This window comes from Microcaecilia unicolor, chromosome 1 (genome assembly GCF_901765095.1).
Source record: "Microcaecilia unicolor chromosome 1, aMicUni1.1, whole genome shotgun sequence".
Classification (NCBI taxonomy): Eukaryota; Metazoa; Chordata; class Amphibia; order Gymnophiona; family Siphonopidae; genus Microcaecilia; species Microcaecilia unicolor.
Window position 1 is genome coordinate 723089560 of NC_044031.1, and position 17913 is coordinate 723107472.

Below are 17913 nucleotides of genomic sequence, written 5' to 3' on the forward strand. Positions count from 1 at the left end.
CCTAGTGGTTAGGGTGGTGGACTTTGGTCCTGGGGAACTGAGGAACTGAGTTCGATTCCCACTTCAGGCACAGGCAGCTCCTTGTGACTCTGGGCAAGTCACTTAACCCTCTATTGCCCCATGTAAGCCGCATTGAGCCTATTGAGCCTGCCATGAGTGGGAAAGCGTGGGGTACAAGTGTAACAAAAATAAATAAATACATCATATATTACAAAAGAATGAACCCATGAAGGGTCATGGGGTAAATACATTACATGCTGAAAAGTCATACCAATGAAGTGAAATTCAAAAACGCATGTCCCAGTAGAATAATTAACACTACAAAAATACAAAATATATAAAAATAACAAACATTTATAATTAAAAAAAATAACAGTCTGACCAGCATAAAGAAAGAATAAGTGCTGGCTAAAAATATCCCCCTTTAAGCAAAATATAATGGGGTTAATATTCAGCATGATTTCAGCAGGCAGGAGATGCTTCTGTCCATTAAATCACATGGGGGGGGGGGGGGTCAAGTGCTGATATGTAGCGACAGTTAACTAGGCAGTGCCAAGAATATTGGCTGTGATGGCCCTGGCACTGCCTGGTTAGTGCTGGGGCAGTCTAGGAGTGGAGTCCAGGAGGATCCGGAAGTTATGTGAGCGGGAGCTGTATTCAGAACCAGTACCCGCAAAGCTAAGCAGCCAGAGAGGACAGTACAAAAGGCAGTCCTAACTTTGGCTACTTAGCCATGCAGGTGCTGGCACTGAATATCAGGCGGCACCCGCACAACTTCCAAATTGCTGTCTGATGCTCTAATCCCCATGGATCCTATACCTCCCTGCCCACTTCCCCTTCAAAGCCTTCTCCCATTTCCAATCTCCCCTCCAACCACTTCAAGTTCCAACTTCCCATCTTGAGCCTCCCAATCCCCCAGGTTCCGATCTCCCTGATCCTTCCACACACCCCTCCCTGAACCACTTGCACCCTTGGGACTTATCCAGGGGTGATCCCTGGTAGTCTAGTGAAGTGGAGCAGGAGTTGTCCCCTTATGCTCCTACCCCATCAGCTCAGGGTTCAAAATGGCAATGCTGAACCATAGCAGTAGTCTCATGGTACTATCACTAGTGGGGGTTAGCAGTCAGCTTTCCATATAAGGGCAATTTGCCCTGATGCAGGCACTGTCCAAAATTTGATTTATTCAAGGACAATTATTTAATGTACGTTCTCTGGATGCTATTTATTTCTTTTTAAGAATTTTTGCTTACACATTTCCATTATGAGTCATTGGACAGGAGAAATACTCCATTTTGTCACAACATAGTTTTAAGCAAGGCAGTACTCAATGCAAAACGGCAGATTAATATTTCAATGCATCCATTTTACTTAAGACAACAAAAGATGCTGGTAATGGTGAAATTTTCATACAACTATACAGAAGTACCACCAAACTTACATATTTTGTTTTTATCCTTTAAGGGGCAGAGGTGAGCTTGCTAATAATTTTGCCAATTTAATGGAAAATATGTGGTTTGGCGATTTTAACTATGTTTCACCTGAAGCATTTCAGAAGGCTATTAGTAAACTACATCCACCTTTTGGAAGGAAAATTCAACATGATGCTCAGGAATTGCTAATCTATGTGCTGAATGGATTACACGAGGACCTGGGAAAGGTGAGCACCTAGTTTGTTCTGTTGAAATCAGACTGAACATTTCTCAGGCACTTGTGTCTATTCTATGTTATCAGAATTCTCATGCTTGGGCCATGTATAGAGCAAGTCCAGAAGCACAGCAGTGGCAGGTAGTACTGTGTCTTCCCCCTCTGCCATCCGACACATAACATCCAAACATTCCACAAGACCTCAGCTGGCTTATCTATTTTGTTGGGGACTGACTAGGTGGTCTGCAAACCTGGTTATAATTACTACTGACCTTGAGTCTTTGATTCACAGAGACTTTTGCTGACCTACACTAAGAGCAATTTTCTGTATTTATTCAGACATCTATTAAGGGCCTCTTTTATAAAGCCGCGCTAGTGATTCTGGCGCAGCAAACGAGAGGAAGCCCATAGGAATTGAGGGCATCTTTTACTAAGGTACGCTCAAGTTTTTAGCATGCACTAAAATTGTGGGTGCGCTAAACGTGTCAGACTTGTCAGTTCTTGTGCCAAGTGGAGCGCTGCTGAGCCCGGTACTCGGACCAGGTTCTGCTTGGCGGCCAGACAACACCGGGTTTCACCTGCGCTGACCGCCGTTCCCCAGAGGTTGAGCCCCTAGGTGCGGGCAGCCTGCAGAACTTACGAGACGGAGCTGGAAGCGGGTTGGTGAACGTATCAGCCAGGCAGGCAGCAGGCAAGAGAGTGATCCAGGTACAGGCAAAGTCAATAGGCAGACAACAGGCAGGGGAGTAATCCAGGAATAGGCAATGTCAACAGGCAAGAGAGTAATCCAGGCACAGGTAAAGTCAGTAAGCAGGCAGCAGGTCAAGAGGGTAATCCAGGTACAGGCAAGGTCAGTAGTCAGGCAGCAGGTCAAGAGAGTAATCTAGGTACAGGCAAAGTCAGCAGGCAAGAGGGTAATCTAGGCACAGGTAAAGTCAATAGGCAGGCAGCAGGCAAGAGAGTAATCCAGGTACAGGCAAAGTCAATAGGCAGGCAGAAGACAAGAGAGTAATCCAGGTACAGGCAAAGTCAATAGGCAAAGAGAGTGATCCAAGTACAGGCAAAATCAGCAACGAGGGACAAGTAGATAAGAAGTAAACTACTGAGCAAGTAACACCCACCAAAGTAGAAGCCAAAGCATGGAGTCCAGGAAGAGCTCAGCTGATAAAGTGCTGGTGTCTGACATCAGCAGGAACCAGCATGGAGAAAGAGCACAACCATAGGACAAGAGCAGGGGAAGGAGGAACCGGAAGACCAATAGAAGCAAGGGAAGCCAGGCAGAGGGAGAGCAGACACAGATGGGTGGAAGCAAAGCAATCCAGGAGCCTGGAAGCCAGGCAGAGAGAGCGCAGACACAGGTACATGGAAGCAAAGCAATTAAGGAGCCTGCAACCACCACTCTCTGAACAAACCCAGAGAAGAACTACACAATATGGCTCAGGGCAGTGCCAGTCAAGTGTGCGTGTCGATGGGACTCCACGCAGCCGAGGACGCTGCTTGCGTTGAGGTAGGGGACATGACAACATTAGAGACGCCCATAGGAATACATTGGCATCTCTAACATTTAGCGCGCCAAAAACGTGAGTGCACCTTAGTGAAAGACCCTCTGGTATGAGCTTCCTGTCATTTACCATATAGGAATCGCTAGCATGTCTTTCTAAAAAAAAAAAAAAAGAGAACCTAACCCTTGCATTAATTATTAACACTGGGATCCAAATTAATTCACATCCCTCCTTGTGTCCAATATGCCTTGATCCTGGCATGCGTTCTCTCAGTCAATACCCTCTCCTCCTTTCCACCATGCTCTCTCAATCCTCTCACTCCATCTCCTAACAGGAAACTATTTTCTCATATTCTTTTTTTCTTTTAATTCCAGTCACGCAAGAGAAGAAATTCTGGCAGAAAAGAAAGTAGTAGCCTGCTTAACTGCTGCTCTGATTGGTCAGTTATCACTCATCTATTACAGGGACAACTTCGTTACGAGATCACATGTCTTGCCTGTCATAACACTACCTTCAAGACAGAGCCATTCACAGTTCTCTCTCTCCCTATTCCTTCAAGGATCCACTGTTACCTTGAGGTACGTGTAATGCTTATTAGCCACTCCTGCACTATTTTAAAAATTTTTCTTAATGAAAAGCAATTCTATAAGCTGGCACCTAAATCTAGGCACATACCCCTGGACTCTATAAAGGTTACCCAAAATTGGGCATGGATCACAGATTGACACCCAAAATAATTAGTTAATGGGCTATAATGATTTAATTATTGGAGTTAGCAAGCATTCAATTAGCACTAATTATGATTTAGGCACCGGTGGTGGGAGGCGGGGCTGGTGGTTAGGAGGCGGGGATAGTGCTGGGCAGACTTATACGGTCTGTGCCAGAGCCGGTGGTGGGAGGCGGGGCTGGTGGTTGGGAGGCGGGGATAGTGCTGGGCAGATTTGTACGGTCTGTACCCTGAAAATGACAGTTACAAATCAAGGTAAGATACACACAAAAAGTAGCACATATGAGTTTGTCTTGTTGGGCAGGCTGGATGGACCGTGCAGGTCTTTTTCTGCTGTCATCTACTATGTTACTATGTTATATGTAATTCTGTAACAATGGGTGTCTAAATTGGATCACATGCTACTCAGTAGGGGGCGTGGCCATGGGAGGAGCACGGGTGGGTCAGAAGCATTCACAAAGGATGCACATAACATTACAGAATAGTGGGGATCCACACCCAACTTGCACACCAGGATTTACACAAGGTTTCATCTGGTGTAAGTCCTTGCACCCAAAGTTCAGTGCTAAATTTGGCACTTAATGCTATCTATAAAGAGTTCTCATCCCAGAGAGTCTTTTATAGAATAGCATTCAGCCACATAGATCTCTAGATGGAAGAGTAGCCTAATGGTTAAAATAGCCAACTAACAAGCAAAACAGAGATGCTGAGGTTACAAGTTCAAATCCCTCTTTACCTGTTTATAATTTTCTTTCATTTTTTAATCTTTTTAAAATTGTGAGCCCTCCAGGAACAGAAAATCACTTCCCCTATAATGACTTCCCTTACTCTCTCCAGTGGAGAACTGCTCAATCAGAGCTCCTTTCTGTAACCTGGACCTGCCAGTCTAAATATAGACAGACATCGTTTTGAACATAGACATCCCTTCCTCTTCTGCATCTTTTTGCCCCTCTCTAGTCGCAACCAAAACACGCCCAGACCTTGCTCCTTGCCATATAGATGTACTGCAGTTTTAGACATCCATATCCTGGCTTTATAAAAATCGGGATTTGGACATCCAAGCAAATATAAATGTTTAAATGCAAGTTTTCATACATTCAAAATACGAACAGAGCTTCTAAAATAACCACCATAGCTTTCAATGAAGCAAGATTTTATTGCTCAAAAAAATCTGTGCTAAACCTGAAGCAAAACACTGTATTGACGTTAGCACAGTGAACATGCAAATGAGCTGCACAGAGAATTTTTGTACATTTTTATTTACTTCCAACTTAGCATTGAATCTTTACTGCACCTTTGGACTTTTGAGTGCAGTTCTTAATGCAGAAATTAATTTTACTTTCTAACATCTTCCAGTTTGGTACAGAAATAAAGTACATAAGAACATAAGTAATGCCACACTGGGAAAAGACCAAGGGTCCATCGAGCCCAGCATCTTGTCCACGACAGCGGCCAATCCAGGCCAAGGGCACCTGGCAAGCTTCCCAAACGTACAAACATTCTGTACATGTTATTCCTGGAATTGTGGATTTTTCCCAAGTCCATTTAGTAGTGGTTTATGGACTTGTCCTTTAGGAAACCGTCTAACCCCCTTTTTAAACTCTGCTAAGCTAACCGCCTTCACCACGTTCTCCGGCAACGAATTCCAGAGTTTAATTATGCGTTGGGTGAAGAAACATTTTCTCTGATTTGTTTTAAATTTACTACACTGTAGTTTCATCGCGTGCCCCCTAGTCCTAGTATTTTTGGAAAGCGTGAACAGACGCTTCACATCCACCTGTTCCATTCCACTCATTATTTTATATACCTCTATCTTGTCTCCCCTCAGCCATCTCTTCTCCAAGCTGAAAAGCCTTACCCTCCTTAGTCTTTCTTCATAGGGAAGTCGTCCCATCCCTGCTATCATTTTAGTCGCCCTTTGCTGCACCTTTTCCAATTCTACTATATCTTTCTTGAGATGCGGCGACCAGAATTGAACACAATACTCAAGATGCGGTCGCACCATGGAGCGATACAACGGCATTATAACCTCCTCATGCCTGCTTTCCATACCTTTCCTAATAATACCCAACATTCTATTCGCTTTCCTAGCAGCAGCAGCAGCAGCACACTGAGCAAAAGGTTTCAGTGTATTATCGACAACGACACCCAGATCACTTTCTTGGTCCGTTACTCCTAATGTGGAACCTTGCATGACGTAGCTATAATTTGGGTTCTTTTTTCCTACATTCATCACCTTGCACTTGCTCATATTAAATGTCATCTTCCATTTAGCCACCCATTCTCCCAGTCTCGTAAGGTCCTTCTGTAATTTTTCACAATCCTGTCGCGAGTTAACGACTTTGAATAACTTTGTGTCATCAGCAAATTTAATTACCTCGCTAGTTACTCCCATCTCTAAATCATTTATAAATATATTAAAAAGCAGCGGTCCTAGCACAGATCTCTGAGGAACCCCACTAACTACCCTTCTCCATTGTGAATACTGCCCATTTAACCCCACTCTCTGTTTCCTATCCTTCAACCAGTTTTTAATCCACAATCAACAATAAAGTTCTATCCCTCTGCCTGTCGGCGTACCTCAGGGTTCTGTTCTTGGTCCCCTCCTCTTTTCTATCTACACTTCTTCCCTTGGTTCATTAATCTCATCCCATGGCTTTTCCTACCATCTCTATGCTGATGACTCCCAAATCTACCTTTCTACCCCTGATATCTCACCTTGCATCCAAACCAAAGTTTCAGCGTGCTTGTCTGACATTGCTGCCTGGATGTCTCAACGCCACCTGAAATTAAATATGACCAAAACCGAACTTCTCATTTCCCCCCCCAAACCCACCTCCCCGCTCCCCCCGTTTTCTATTTCTGTTGATGGCTTCTCTCATTCTCCCTGTCTCCTCAGCTCGAAACCTTGGGGTCATCTTTGACTCTTCTCTCTCCTTCTCTGCTCATATCCAGCAGATTGCCAAGACCTGTCGTTTCTTTCTTTACAACATCCGTAAAATCCGCCCCTTTCTTTCCGAGCACTCTACCAAAACCCTCATCCACACCCTTGTCACCTCTCGTTTAGACTACTGCAATCTGCTTCTTGCTGGCCTCCCACTTAGAGGCAGATGCAGCAACCAAACATAAAAAAATCTAAATCGTTAAAGTCCCTAACGATTTTAAAATAACGAAAAATGCACCAAAAAAAAGTCACACATGCTGAGATCGGTATTGAAACGTACAATGTATCAAAGAATCACAATACACATCGTTAATCGGCCCCCAAATCATGCGCAGAGCAGCCAAGCGTTATGTTAGCTGCTCTGCGCATGCCACAAACAGTCAAAACACAGTCAAATCACAAGCACATGGCTCCCAAATCAAAACAAAAATAAAAAAAAAAGGGTTGGGAGGGGGCAAAGGCGCTGGTCAGGAGCGTCCTGTATGGCCGTCCTTGCCCCCCCCCCCACCCGTGGTCGCCGTTCCCCCCGCCCCACTTCCCCCTGCATTCTAAATTAAAAAGCAAGAAGAAAAGCAAACGTACCTTTAGCAGCCTACGTAGGTTACTGACGTCAGACAGGGGCGGGCGCAGGAGGAGAGAGACGCGCGACAGAAGCTGTGCGAAGGCAGGCATCAGCTTTCTTCTTGCCCGTGCAGCGCCTTCAGACAGAGGAGAGAGGCGCTGCACGGGCCCGGTAAGAGGGAGGGGGGCCCGATGGAGGAGGGGAATGGCGGTGACGACCCCAAGAGGGGGCGGGGCACAGGGCGGAGGATGTCGGGAGGCGGAGCTGGGGGGAGACAGAGTAGTGAGGAAGGGAGGGGGCTGGGGCTGCTCGAATTTTGCTTTTTCGGGGGGGGGGGAGTGGCGGAAAGTGGGGAGCAGCGGGGGGGGGGGGCAAGGCCGTCCATACAGGACGCTCCTGATGAGCGCCCTTGCCCCCTCCCGATCCTTTTTTTATTTTTTTTATTTGATGTGTTTTCTGACGTCCTTTGGACCAATCACAACGCTTTTAGCTCTGCTAATGCGCTGGGATTGGCTCAAAGTTTGTTTATTTTTTCACTTAATGATTTTTCTTGGCACAGAGCTGTCCTAACGAGAGGTCCAGACCTCTCGTTAGATTTCCTGCCTTTTTCCTGCGTAAAGGCAATCGGAAAAGGTTAGTGCATGTCGTTTCAATGGGGTTTTCACACTAATTGCTCATCTCCATTCCGTTTTCGTTAGCTGCTGGCTTCCTCGGTAAAAGCCCTTTGATGCATGCAACGGATCAAATTTTCCTCGTTGGAGGGTCATTAAAGGCTCATTTAGCTTTAGTGCATCTGCCTCTTAGTCACCTCTCCCCTCTCCAGTCGGTTCAAAACTCTGCTGCCCGTCTCATCTTCCGCCAGGGTCGCTTTACTCATACTACCCCTCTCCTCAAGACCCTTCACTGGCTCCCTATCCGTTTTCGCATCCTGTTCAAACTTCTTCTACTAACCTATAAATGTATTCACTCTGCTGCTCCCCAGTATCTCTCCACACTCGTCCTTCCCTACACCCCTTCCCGTGCACTCCGCTCCATGGATAAATCCTTCTTATCTGTTCCCTTCTCCACTACTGCCAACTCCAGACTTCGCGCCTTCTGTCTCGCTGCACCCTACGCCTGGAATAAACTTCCTGAGCCCCTACGTCTTGCCCCATCCTTGGCCACCTTTAAATCTAGACTGAAAGCCCACCTCTTTAACATTGCTTTTGACTCGTAACCACTTGTAACCACTCGCCTCCACCTACCCTCCTCTCTTCCTTCCCGTTCACATTAATTGATTTGATTTGCTTACTTTATTTATTTTTTGTCTATTAGATTGTAAGCTCTTTGAGCAGGGACTGTCTTTCTTCTATGTTTGTGCAGCGCTGCGTATGCCTGTAGCGCTATAGAAATGCTAAATAGTAGTAGTAGTAGTAGTAAAGTTGATTTCAGTTTTGATTTAGCCCATATCTATTTATTTCAGTGCACTAAGCATTTCATTACTTTATTATATCAAAATATAAGTTAAAATTTAATACAGAAATAAAGTAAGTCTATGCTCAAAATTTAACACATTTTCATCACTCTGGAAGCTCAGTACTTTATTTATTTATTTATTTATTTATTTGTAATGCTTATACCCTGCACTTTCCCACTCACTAGCAGGTTCAGTGTGGCTTACATAGTATGTTAACAAAGTAACATAGAGTGGATGCAGCTGTAATATAGTAAGTAAAGAGGTGGTTGTTTAGATGTGGATAGGTAAGATGGGCAAGAAAGGAGGATGGTAAAGTGGGAGAGTGGGAGGAGGGTGTATATTGGGATTAGCATGTTGTTAAGTATGGGAGAATATATAGGGAGGGGTAGGAAGAGGGGTGTGTTAGAAAGGATTAAATAGGGAGCATATTTCAGGTTCAGTCTTCATAACAGAAGGGTTGGTGACCAAGCAACTTACAAACTATCTAGATAAATTTTCAATACTGCACGATTCCCAGTCAGGATTTCGGTCTAACCACAGCACCGAAACAGTATTAGTAACCCTCATGACTAAATTCAAAGAAATGATTGCATCTGGTAAGAACAGGGGCATATCTGAGGTTCGGCAGTAAGGGGGGGCAGGGGCTAGAGTGAGGGGGCACATTATAGCCCCCACCTACCGCCGTTAACCCTCCCCCGCCTACCGCCATCAACCCTTTCCCCGCCTACCTCCATCACCTACCCCCGAGGTCCGCTTCCTCCTGCCGGTTTTTAAATATATTACTTCAGCTGGTGGTGGACCCCAACCCCCGCCAGCCCAGCCGAGGTCTTGTTTGAGTTCTTCATCCTCGTGCTCTGAAAACTGCAACCCTTCCAGTTGGATGGAGTCTGACGTCGCAGCACGTTGACGTCCTGCACGTACAACGTGCTGCGACGTCAGATTCCGTCCAACTGGAAGGGATGCAGCTGTCAAGCACGAGGATGAAGAACTCAAACAAGACCTCGACTGGGCTGGCAGGGGTTGGGGTCCCCCGCCAACTGAAGTAATATTTTTTAAAAACCGGCAGGAGGAAGCGGACCTCGGGGGTAGGTGACGGCGGTAGGTGGGGAAAGGGTTGACGGCGGTAGGCGGGGGAGGGTTAACGGCGGTAGGGGGGTCCAGGGCGAAATCTTTGGGGGCCCAGGCCCCTGTGGCCCCACGCAGATACGCCCCTGGGTAAGAATATACTACTTTTACAATTTGACATGTCAAGCGCTTTCGACATGGTTGACCACGGAATTTTATTACACATCCTTGAATACTTCGGAATCGGAGGCAACGTCCTCAATTGGTTCAAGGGATTCCTAACCACAAGATCATACCAAGTGACATCTAACTCGTCTATTTCAGCCGCATGGGTACCTGAATGTGGAGTACCACAAAGATCCCCCCTCTCGCCGACTCTATTCAACTTAATGATGATACCCTTGGCAAAATTACTATCAAATCAAAACCTTAATCCATACATTTACACAGATGACGTAACGATCTACATCCCATTCAAACAAGACCTAAAAGAAATTTCCAATGACATCAACCAAAGTCTCAATATCATGCATTCCTGGGCGGACGTATTTCGGCTAAAACTTAATGCGGAAAAAACACAATGCCTAATACTCACCTCCCAACACAACAAGAAAGAATTCACCGCCATTAACACACCTACTTTAAACCTTCCTATTTCAGAAACCCTAAAAATTCTTGGAGTCATTATTGATCGACACCTAACACTAGAGAACCACGAGAAAAACACAACCAAGAAGATGTTCCACTCAATGTGGAAACTAAAAAGAATAGGACCTTTCTTCCCAAGGAGTGTTTTCCGCAACCTGGTACAATCAATGGTGCTCAGTCATCTAGACTTTTGCAACGCACTATATGCCGGCTGCAAAGAACTAATAATCAAGAAACTCCAGACAGCCCAGAACACTGCAGCTAGACTCATATTTGGCAAACCACAATTTGAAAGTGCCATGCCCCTATGAGAAAAATTACACTGGCTCCCACTCAAGGAACGCATCACATTCAAAATATGCTCACTAGTTCACAAAATTATCCATGGAGACGCACCAGTTTACATGTCAGACCTGATAGACCTGCCACCTAGGAATGCCAAAAGATCATCCCGTACATTCCTTGATCTGCACTTCCCCAGCTGCAAAGGAATGAAATACAAACTAATGCATGCGTCAAACTTTACCTACCTGAGCACACAGTTATGGAACGCACTGCCACGCAGCTTGAAATCGATCTACGAAAGAACGAACTTCCGCATATTACTGAAGACCCATCTCTTTAACAAAGCGTACCACAAAGATCAACAAATGTGAATATACACAACTCACACATCTATATTCAGAACTGTTTTATAATATTTGCTTGTATACTATCACTCTGTTTGTTTTGTTTGTTTATTATCATCATGCTGACCAAGATCCTGCAATACTAAATGTTTAACTACTAGCATTCTTCCACTACTCATGATGTATTGTAAGCCACTTTGAGCCTGCAAAGAGGTGGGATAAGGTGGGATACAAATGCAACAAATAAATAAAATAAAACAAAATAGTCTGATCCAGGTAGTGCAGATGGACTCATAGTCTAAGTCAGGTCATTTGTGTAGGCTTGCTTGAAGAGGTAAGTTTTTAGCAGCTTCCGGAAAGGTAGATGGTCATTGACTGTTCAAATGGATCTTGGTAAGGCGTTCCATAGTTGGCTGCCTATGACGGAGAAGTTGGATGCGTAGTAAGTTTTGTACTTAAGTCCTTTGCAATTGGGGAGATGTAAGTTGAGATAAGTTCGAGAAGATTTTGAGTCGTTTCTGGCTGGAAGGTCAATCAGATTGTACATGTAACCTGGGGCTTCTCCGTAGATAATCTTGTGAAACAGGGTGTGGACCTTGAAGTAAATTAGTTCAGTAATAGGGAGCCAATGAAGCTTTTTACCGAGAGGTGTTGTGCTTTCAAATCGCGACTTACCAAAAATAAGTCTGGCTGCTGTGTTCTGGGCGGTTTGAAGTTTTTTCAGGATTTGGGCCTTGGATCCAATGAAAATACTATTGCAGTAGTCAACGTGGGTAAGTACAGTGGATTGAACCACTTGACAATTTGTGTACACTATGCTCCTTCACATACACAGTTTAGCACATACTACCCTCATGTGAATGTGCAGAACAGACACTGGGGATGGAGAGCAGGGTCGGGGGTGGTGGGGGTCATGGCTCAACTAGTATCATCTTGAATCTTTCAGTCAGTGGAGTAGGAGCGATTAGGCATTGCTGCAGCAACTGGAGAGCTGGGGTTGCTCTTGTGTAAGGGAAGGGCCCAGGGATAGATCTGTGGGGCATGTGGCACTTAACCTGGTTTCAAAGTGAGTTGGGGCAGGGCTCATAACAGGGGAGTAGGATGGAATGTTGTCATCAAAGAGAGTGGCGGGGGAGGGGAGAAAGAATAAAACAGCTCCCTCAGTGTAGCATCATTTCACACAGATTTTGTATATATGCACGTACATACACATATGTACATTTACATATATATATATATATAGAGAGAGAGAGAGAGAGAGATGTGGTAGCTGTGTTAGTCCACTTTTAAAGGTAATCAATAGAAATAAAACAAAATAAAACAAGGAAAAGAAAATAAGATGATACCTTTTTTATTGGACATAACTTCGAAAGCTAATCAGGAAATGTATTAAGTTATGTCCAATAAAAAAGGTATCATCTTATTTTCTTTTCCATGTTTTATTTTGTTTTATTTCTATTGATTACCTATATATATATATATATAGAGAGAGAGAGCAGAATAATTAAGTTAGATTAACAGTAAGACTTCTTTCTTTTAAAAATATTTGTACTTGGCAGGAATGTCTTCAAAGTTTCTTCCAACAAGACACTCTAACATGGGGCAACAAAATGCATTGCTCTTTCTGTGAAAAAAAGCAAGATGCATTGGTAAAGTCTAACATCTACTCAACACCGAAGATCCTAATATTACACTTAAAAAGGTACTGCATGGTTTATATTTTCTTGGGAGAGTTCCATTTCTGGATAAAGATATGTAAATGACCGCTTTAAATAGTGAGGATGGTAAATCACCGCATTCTTTGGGATGTAAAGTCTGCTCCTTTTGCAATATGAAGATAACTAATCAATAACAGAATTGGAAACCATTGTGGCTTGTCATTATGGTGTTTTAAGAGAAAATTACTTTACCTGTTATCTCAACATACTTTATAGGAATGTACATTTGTTAACATGCCTTAAAAATTTAGGGCCTTTTACCAAATCACACTAGCGATCTCCATGCGGCAATGCCGATGAAGCCCACTGAAAGTGAATGGGCTTTGTCAGCATTGCCGTGCCGGGAATCGCTAGTGTGGTTTGGTAAAAGAGGCCCTTAGTGAGTAAGTATAAAATAATGTAACGCTCTTTAACCTGCAAATTAATGCACACTCAATGGATTTGCAAATGTTGAAAAGTTCTAATGTGCTTTTTGAGTTATTAAGATGAACGTAGAAAACAATCTGAAAAATTACCCCAAAATCATAGAAAAAGAACCAAAAAGTAAAGGGATGCACACAAGTCAAAAATTCTGTAGATTCCAAATAGAGGGAGCAGATTTATACAGCATTTCCCACATGTAAATGCGGTTTTAAATGCATAATTGTACAGCTACATACATGTGTGAAAAGTAGGCCCATGAAAAGACTGCACCTATTTTACATGACCCCTGTTCAGGCAGTCCTGGGGTACAGTGTGCGAGAAGCAGATGTAGAGTTGGGATGTACAGTGGGGGAAATAAGTATTTGATCCCTTGCTGATTTTGTAAGTTTGCCCACTGACAAAGACATGAGCAGCCCATAATTGAAGGGTAGGTTATTGGTAACAGTGAGAGATAGCACATCACAAATTAAATCCGGAAAATCACATTGTGGAAAGTATATGAATTTATTTGCATTCTGCAGAGGGAAATAAGTATTTGATCCCCCACCAACCAGTAAGAGATCTGGCCCCTACAGACCAGGTAGATGCTCCAAATCAACTCGTTACCTGCATGACAGACAGCTGTCGGCAATGGTCACCTGTATGAAAGACACCTGTCCACAGACTCAGTGAATAAGTCAGACTCTAACCTCTACAAAATGGCCAAGAGCAAGGAGCTGTCTAAGGATGTCAGGGACAAGATCATACACCTGCACAAGGCTGGAATGGGCTACAAAACCATCAGTAAGACGCTGGGCGAGAAGGAGACAACTGTTGGTGCCATAGTAAGAAAATGGAAGAAGTACAAAATGACTGTCAATCGACAAAGATCTGGGGCTCCACGCAAAATCTCACCTCGTGGGGTATCCTTGATCATGAGGAAGGTTAGAAATCAGCCTACAACTACAAGGGGGGAACTTGTCAATGATCTCAAGGCAGCTGGGACCACTGTCACCACGAAAACCATTGGTAACACATTACGACATAACGGATTGCAATCCTGCAGTGCCCGCAAGGTCCCCCTGCTCCGGAAGGCACATGTGACGGCCCGTCTGAAGTTTGCCAGTGAACACCTGGATGATGCCGAGAGTGATTGGGAGAAGGTGCTGTGGTCAGATGAGACAAAAATTGAGCTCTTTGGCATGAACTCAACTCGCCGTGTTTGGAGGAAGAGAAATGCTGCCTATGACCCAAAGAACACCGTCCCCACTGTCAAGCATGGAGGTGGAAATGTTATGTTTTGGGGGTGTTTCTCTGCTAAGGGCACAGGACTACTTCACCGCATCAATGGGAGAATGGATGGGGCCATGTACCGTACAATTCTGAGTGACAACCTCCTTCCCTCCGCCAGGGCCTTAAAAATGGGTCGTGGCTGGGTCTTCCAGCACGACAATGACCCAAAACATACAGTCAAGGCAACAAAGGAGTGGCTCAGGAAGAAGCACATTAGGGTCATGGAGTGGCCTAGCCAGTCACCAGACCTTAATCCCATTGAAAACTTATGGAGGGAGCTGAAGCTGCGAGTTGCCAAGCGACAGCCCAGAACTCTTAATGATTTAGAGATGATCTGCAAAGAGGAGTGGACCAAAATTCCTCCTGACATGTGTGCAAACCTCATCATCAACTACAGAAGACGTCTGACCGCTGTGCTTGCCAACAAGGGTTTTGCCACCAAGTATTAGGTCTTGTTTGCCAGAGGGATTAAATACTTATTTCCCTCTGCAGAATGCAAATAAATTCATATACTTTCCACAATGTGATTTTCCGGATTTAATTTGTGATGTGCTATCTCTCACTGTTACCAATAACCTACCCTTCAATTATAGGCTGCTCATGTCTTTGTCAGTGGGCAAACTTACAAAATCAGCAAGGGATCAAATACTTATTTCCCCCACTGTACATGTATTTTATGAAATGTACAGGCAAGGTTACAATCAAAGCAGTTTACTTATTATATGCAGGGTACTTATTTTATACCTGGGGCAATGGAAGGTTAAATGACTTATTTTATTTATTTATTTATTTACTAGGATTTATTTACTGCCTTTTTGAAGAAATTCACTCAAGGTGGAGTATATTAAGAATAAATCAAACATGAGCAATAGGCAATTACAGCAGTAAAATATTCAAATAGCAATACAAAGTATGGTGAGGGGCATAATCGAACGGAAACGCCTATCTCCATGGGCGTTTATCTCCGAGAACGGGTCCGTGAAGGGGCGGGCCGAACCGTATTTTTGAAAAAATGGACGTTTTTGAACTGGGCGTTTGTTTTTTTTAGCAATAATGGAAACTAAAAATGCCCAGCTCAAAAACGTCCTAATCCGAGCCATTTGGTCGTGGGAGGGGCCACGATTGGTAGTACACTGGCCCCCCTGATATGCCAGGACACCAACTGGGCACCCTAGGTCAGTGTGGTGGACTTCAGAAAAAGCTCCCATATGCATAGCTCCCTTACCAAGGGTGCTGAACACCCAACCCCCTCCCCCAAAACCCACAAATGTACAACACTACCATAGCTCTTAGGGGTGAAGGGGCACCTACATGTGGGTACAGTGGGTTTTGGAGGCCTCCCATTTACCAGCACAAGTGTTACAGGTGGGGGGGCGGATGGGCCTGGGGCCACCTGGCTGAAGTGCACTGCGGTACCCACTAAAAGTGCTCCAGGGACCTGCATACACGCAGGCCTCTAGGACTGGTTGCTGCTATATAACCATGGCACACCAGTTGACACCTGAAGACTAATCTCTCCGAAAACGTCCTTTATTGGAATAACCGCCTTTACTCACAGTTAACTGCAGATCAGAGGTTGTGCCCCACTGGCAACGAGTCTCCCTGGTACTGAGATGAGCAGTAGGTCAGAGCTGGCAGAATGCTGTACAATGCCCTCTTTCAGTCACATTCAAGGGAAGAACTAAGTTCTCTAACGTGGCTAACACAGGAAAGGGAACTAAAACTGGCTTACAAAAATGGCCACTACCGCATGGACTACAACAGGAAACACAACAGGGCACACTCTGACCCAGTAGGCAGGGGGAAAAGCACCATGGGAGAAGAGCCTACCAACTATCAACATTGTGAGACTGTAACACAAGCTAATGAAATCACGGAGCCCAATACCCTACACCCACCACAGTGCAATGCTGATGTGACCCTGTACTGCACCCGAGAGCCACATCTGACCCAGGGAAAGGCTGTAACAGGATCGAACACATTCTGCTGTCATGGAGGTGGGTACGGCATTTGAGGCTGGCATACAGGCTGGGAAAAAAGTTTTTAAAGTGGGTTTTTTTTTGGTAGGAGGGGGATAGTGACCACTGGGGGAGTCCGGGGAGGTCATCCCCGATTCCCTCCAGTGGTCATCTGGGCAGTTGGGGCACTTTTTTGGGACTTGTTTGTGAAAAAAAAGGGTCCAAAAGTGACCCAAAATCATGGTAAAAACGCCTTTTTTTTCGATTATCAGCTAAAGACGCCCATCTCTCCTCAGCTGATAACCACGCCCCAGTTCCGCCTCCACCAAGCCTCCGACACGTCCCCGTCAACTTTATTCGTTTTTGCGACAGAGTGCAGTTGGAAACTCCCAAAATCAGCTTTCGATTATACCGATTTGGGTGCCTTTGCGAGACAAACGTCTATCTCCCGATTTAGGTCGCACTATAGGCGTTTTTCTCTTTCGAAAATAAGCTAGATAGTATACTAGTTACATTGTCAGCACAATACGTAATAGAACATTTTAACTGATAGTGAAGGGTAAAGCAAGGATGGAACATATAGGTAAGAGAGTAAGAAAGTAAGTTGACTAATTTAAAGAAAGTTGCACATGAGGTCAGAGAGATGGTTAACATATAGATAGGTAAGAAAGTAAGAGGAGTTGGAAAATAAGGTGATTAATTTAAAGAAAGGTGCACATGAGGTCAGAAAGACTTGCCTAGAGTCACAAGGAGCTGCAGTGGGAACTGAACCCAGGCTACTGCACTAACCATTAGGCCACTCCTAGGCATACTTTTACTAAGTTGCAGTAACACAAGTTTAACATGGCAAAAAAGGTTTACTGTGGGGCATGCTCAAGGCACCCCATGGTAATTTTTGCATGTGTGCTAGAGACCTGCACGGGAACATGGTTCATGGGAATCCCACGGAACCTGCAGGAATCCTATCTGGGGCTGTGGGGTTCTCGTGGGGACGGAAATAGTTCTAGCGGGGTTGCTGTGGAAGAGTAAGCTGTACCTGCACCAGCCTCTTACCTACCAAGTATCAAGTTCTTTGAGTGTCGCCTACTCCTCCTCCTCGCTTTACTAGTGCAGATGCAGAAAGACTTCCATTAAGAAGGTGGTAGAAACAAAATGGTGATGGAATTCAAAAATGCATGGGATGAACACAGAGGATCTCTAATTAGAAAATGGAAGTAATAAAAAGCCTAGAATTAACTGGCTGCATGTATACGAATGTGTCGAGTGATACTTTGATGGCAAATCTGGCAGTGATAAACTTGGGCTGATATCGGGCAGACTTGTATGGCCTGTGTCTCGTATATGGCAATCTGGTTTAGGATGGGC

At 44.5% G+C, this 17913-nt stretch overlaps 1 protein-coding gene across 1 annotated transcript in view; it reads left to right on the forward strand.

Moving 5' to 3' along the window:
- Positions 1-17913, forward strand: part of USP50 (ubiquitin specific peptidase 50) — a 46764-nt gene that overhangs the window by 16116 nt on the left and 12735 nt on the right. Inside the window, exons 3-5 of the mRNA XM_030190421.1 lie at positions 1462-1657; positions 3521-3724; positions 12737-12879. Of these exons, the coding sequence (XP_030046281.1) occupies positions 1462-1657; positions 3521-3724; positions 12737-12879 (543 nt within the window). The remainder of the gene's footprint in view (positions 1-1461; positions 1658-3520; positions 3725-12736; positions 12880-17913) is intronic.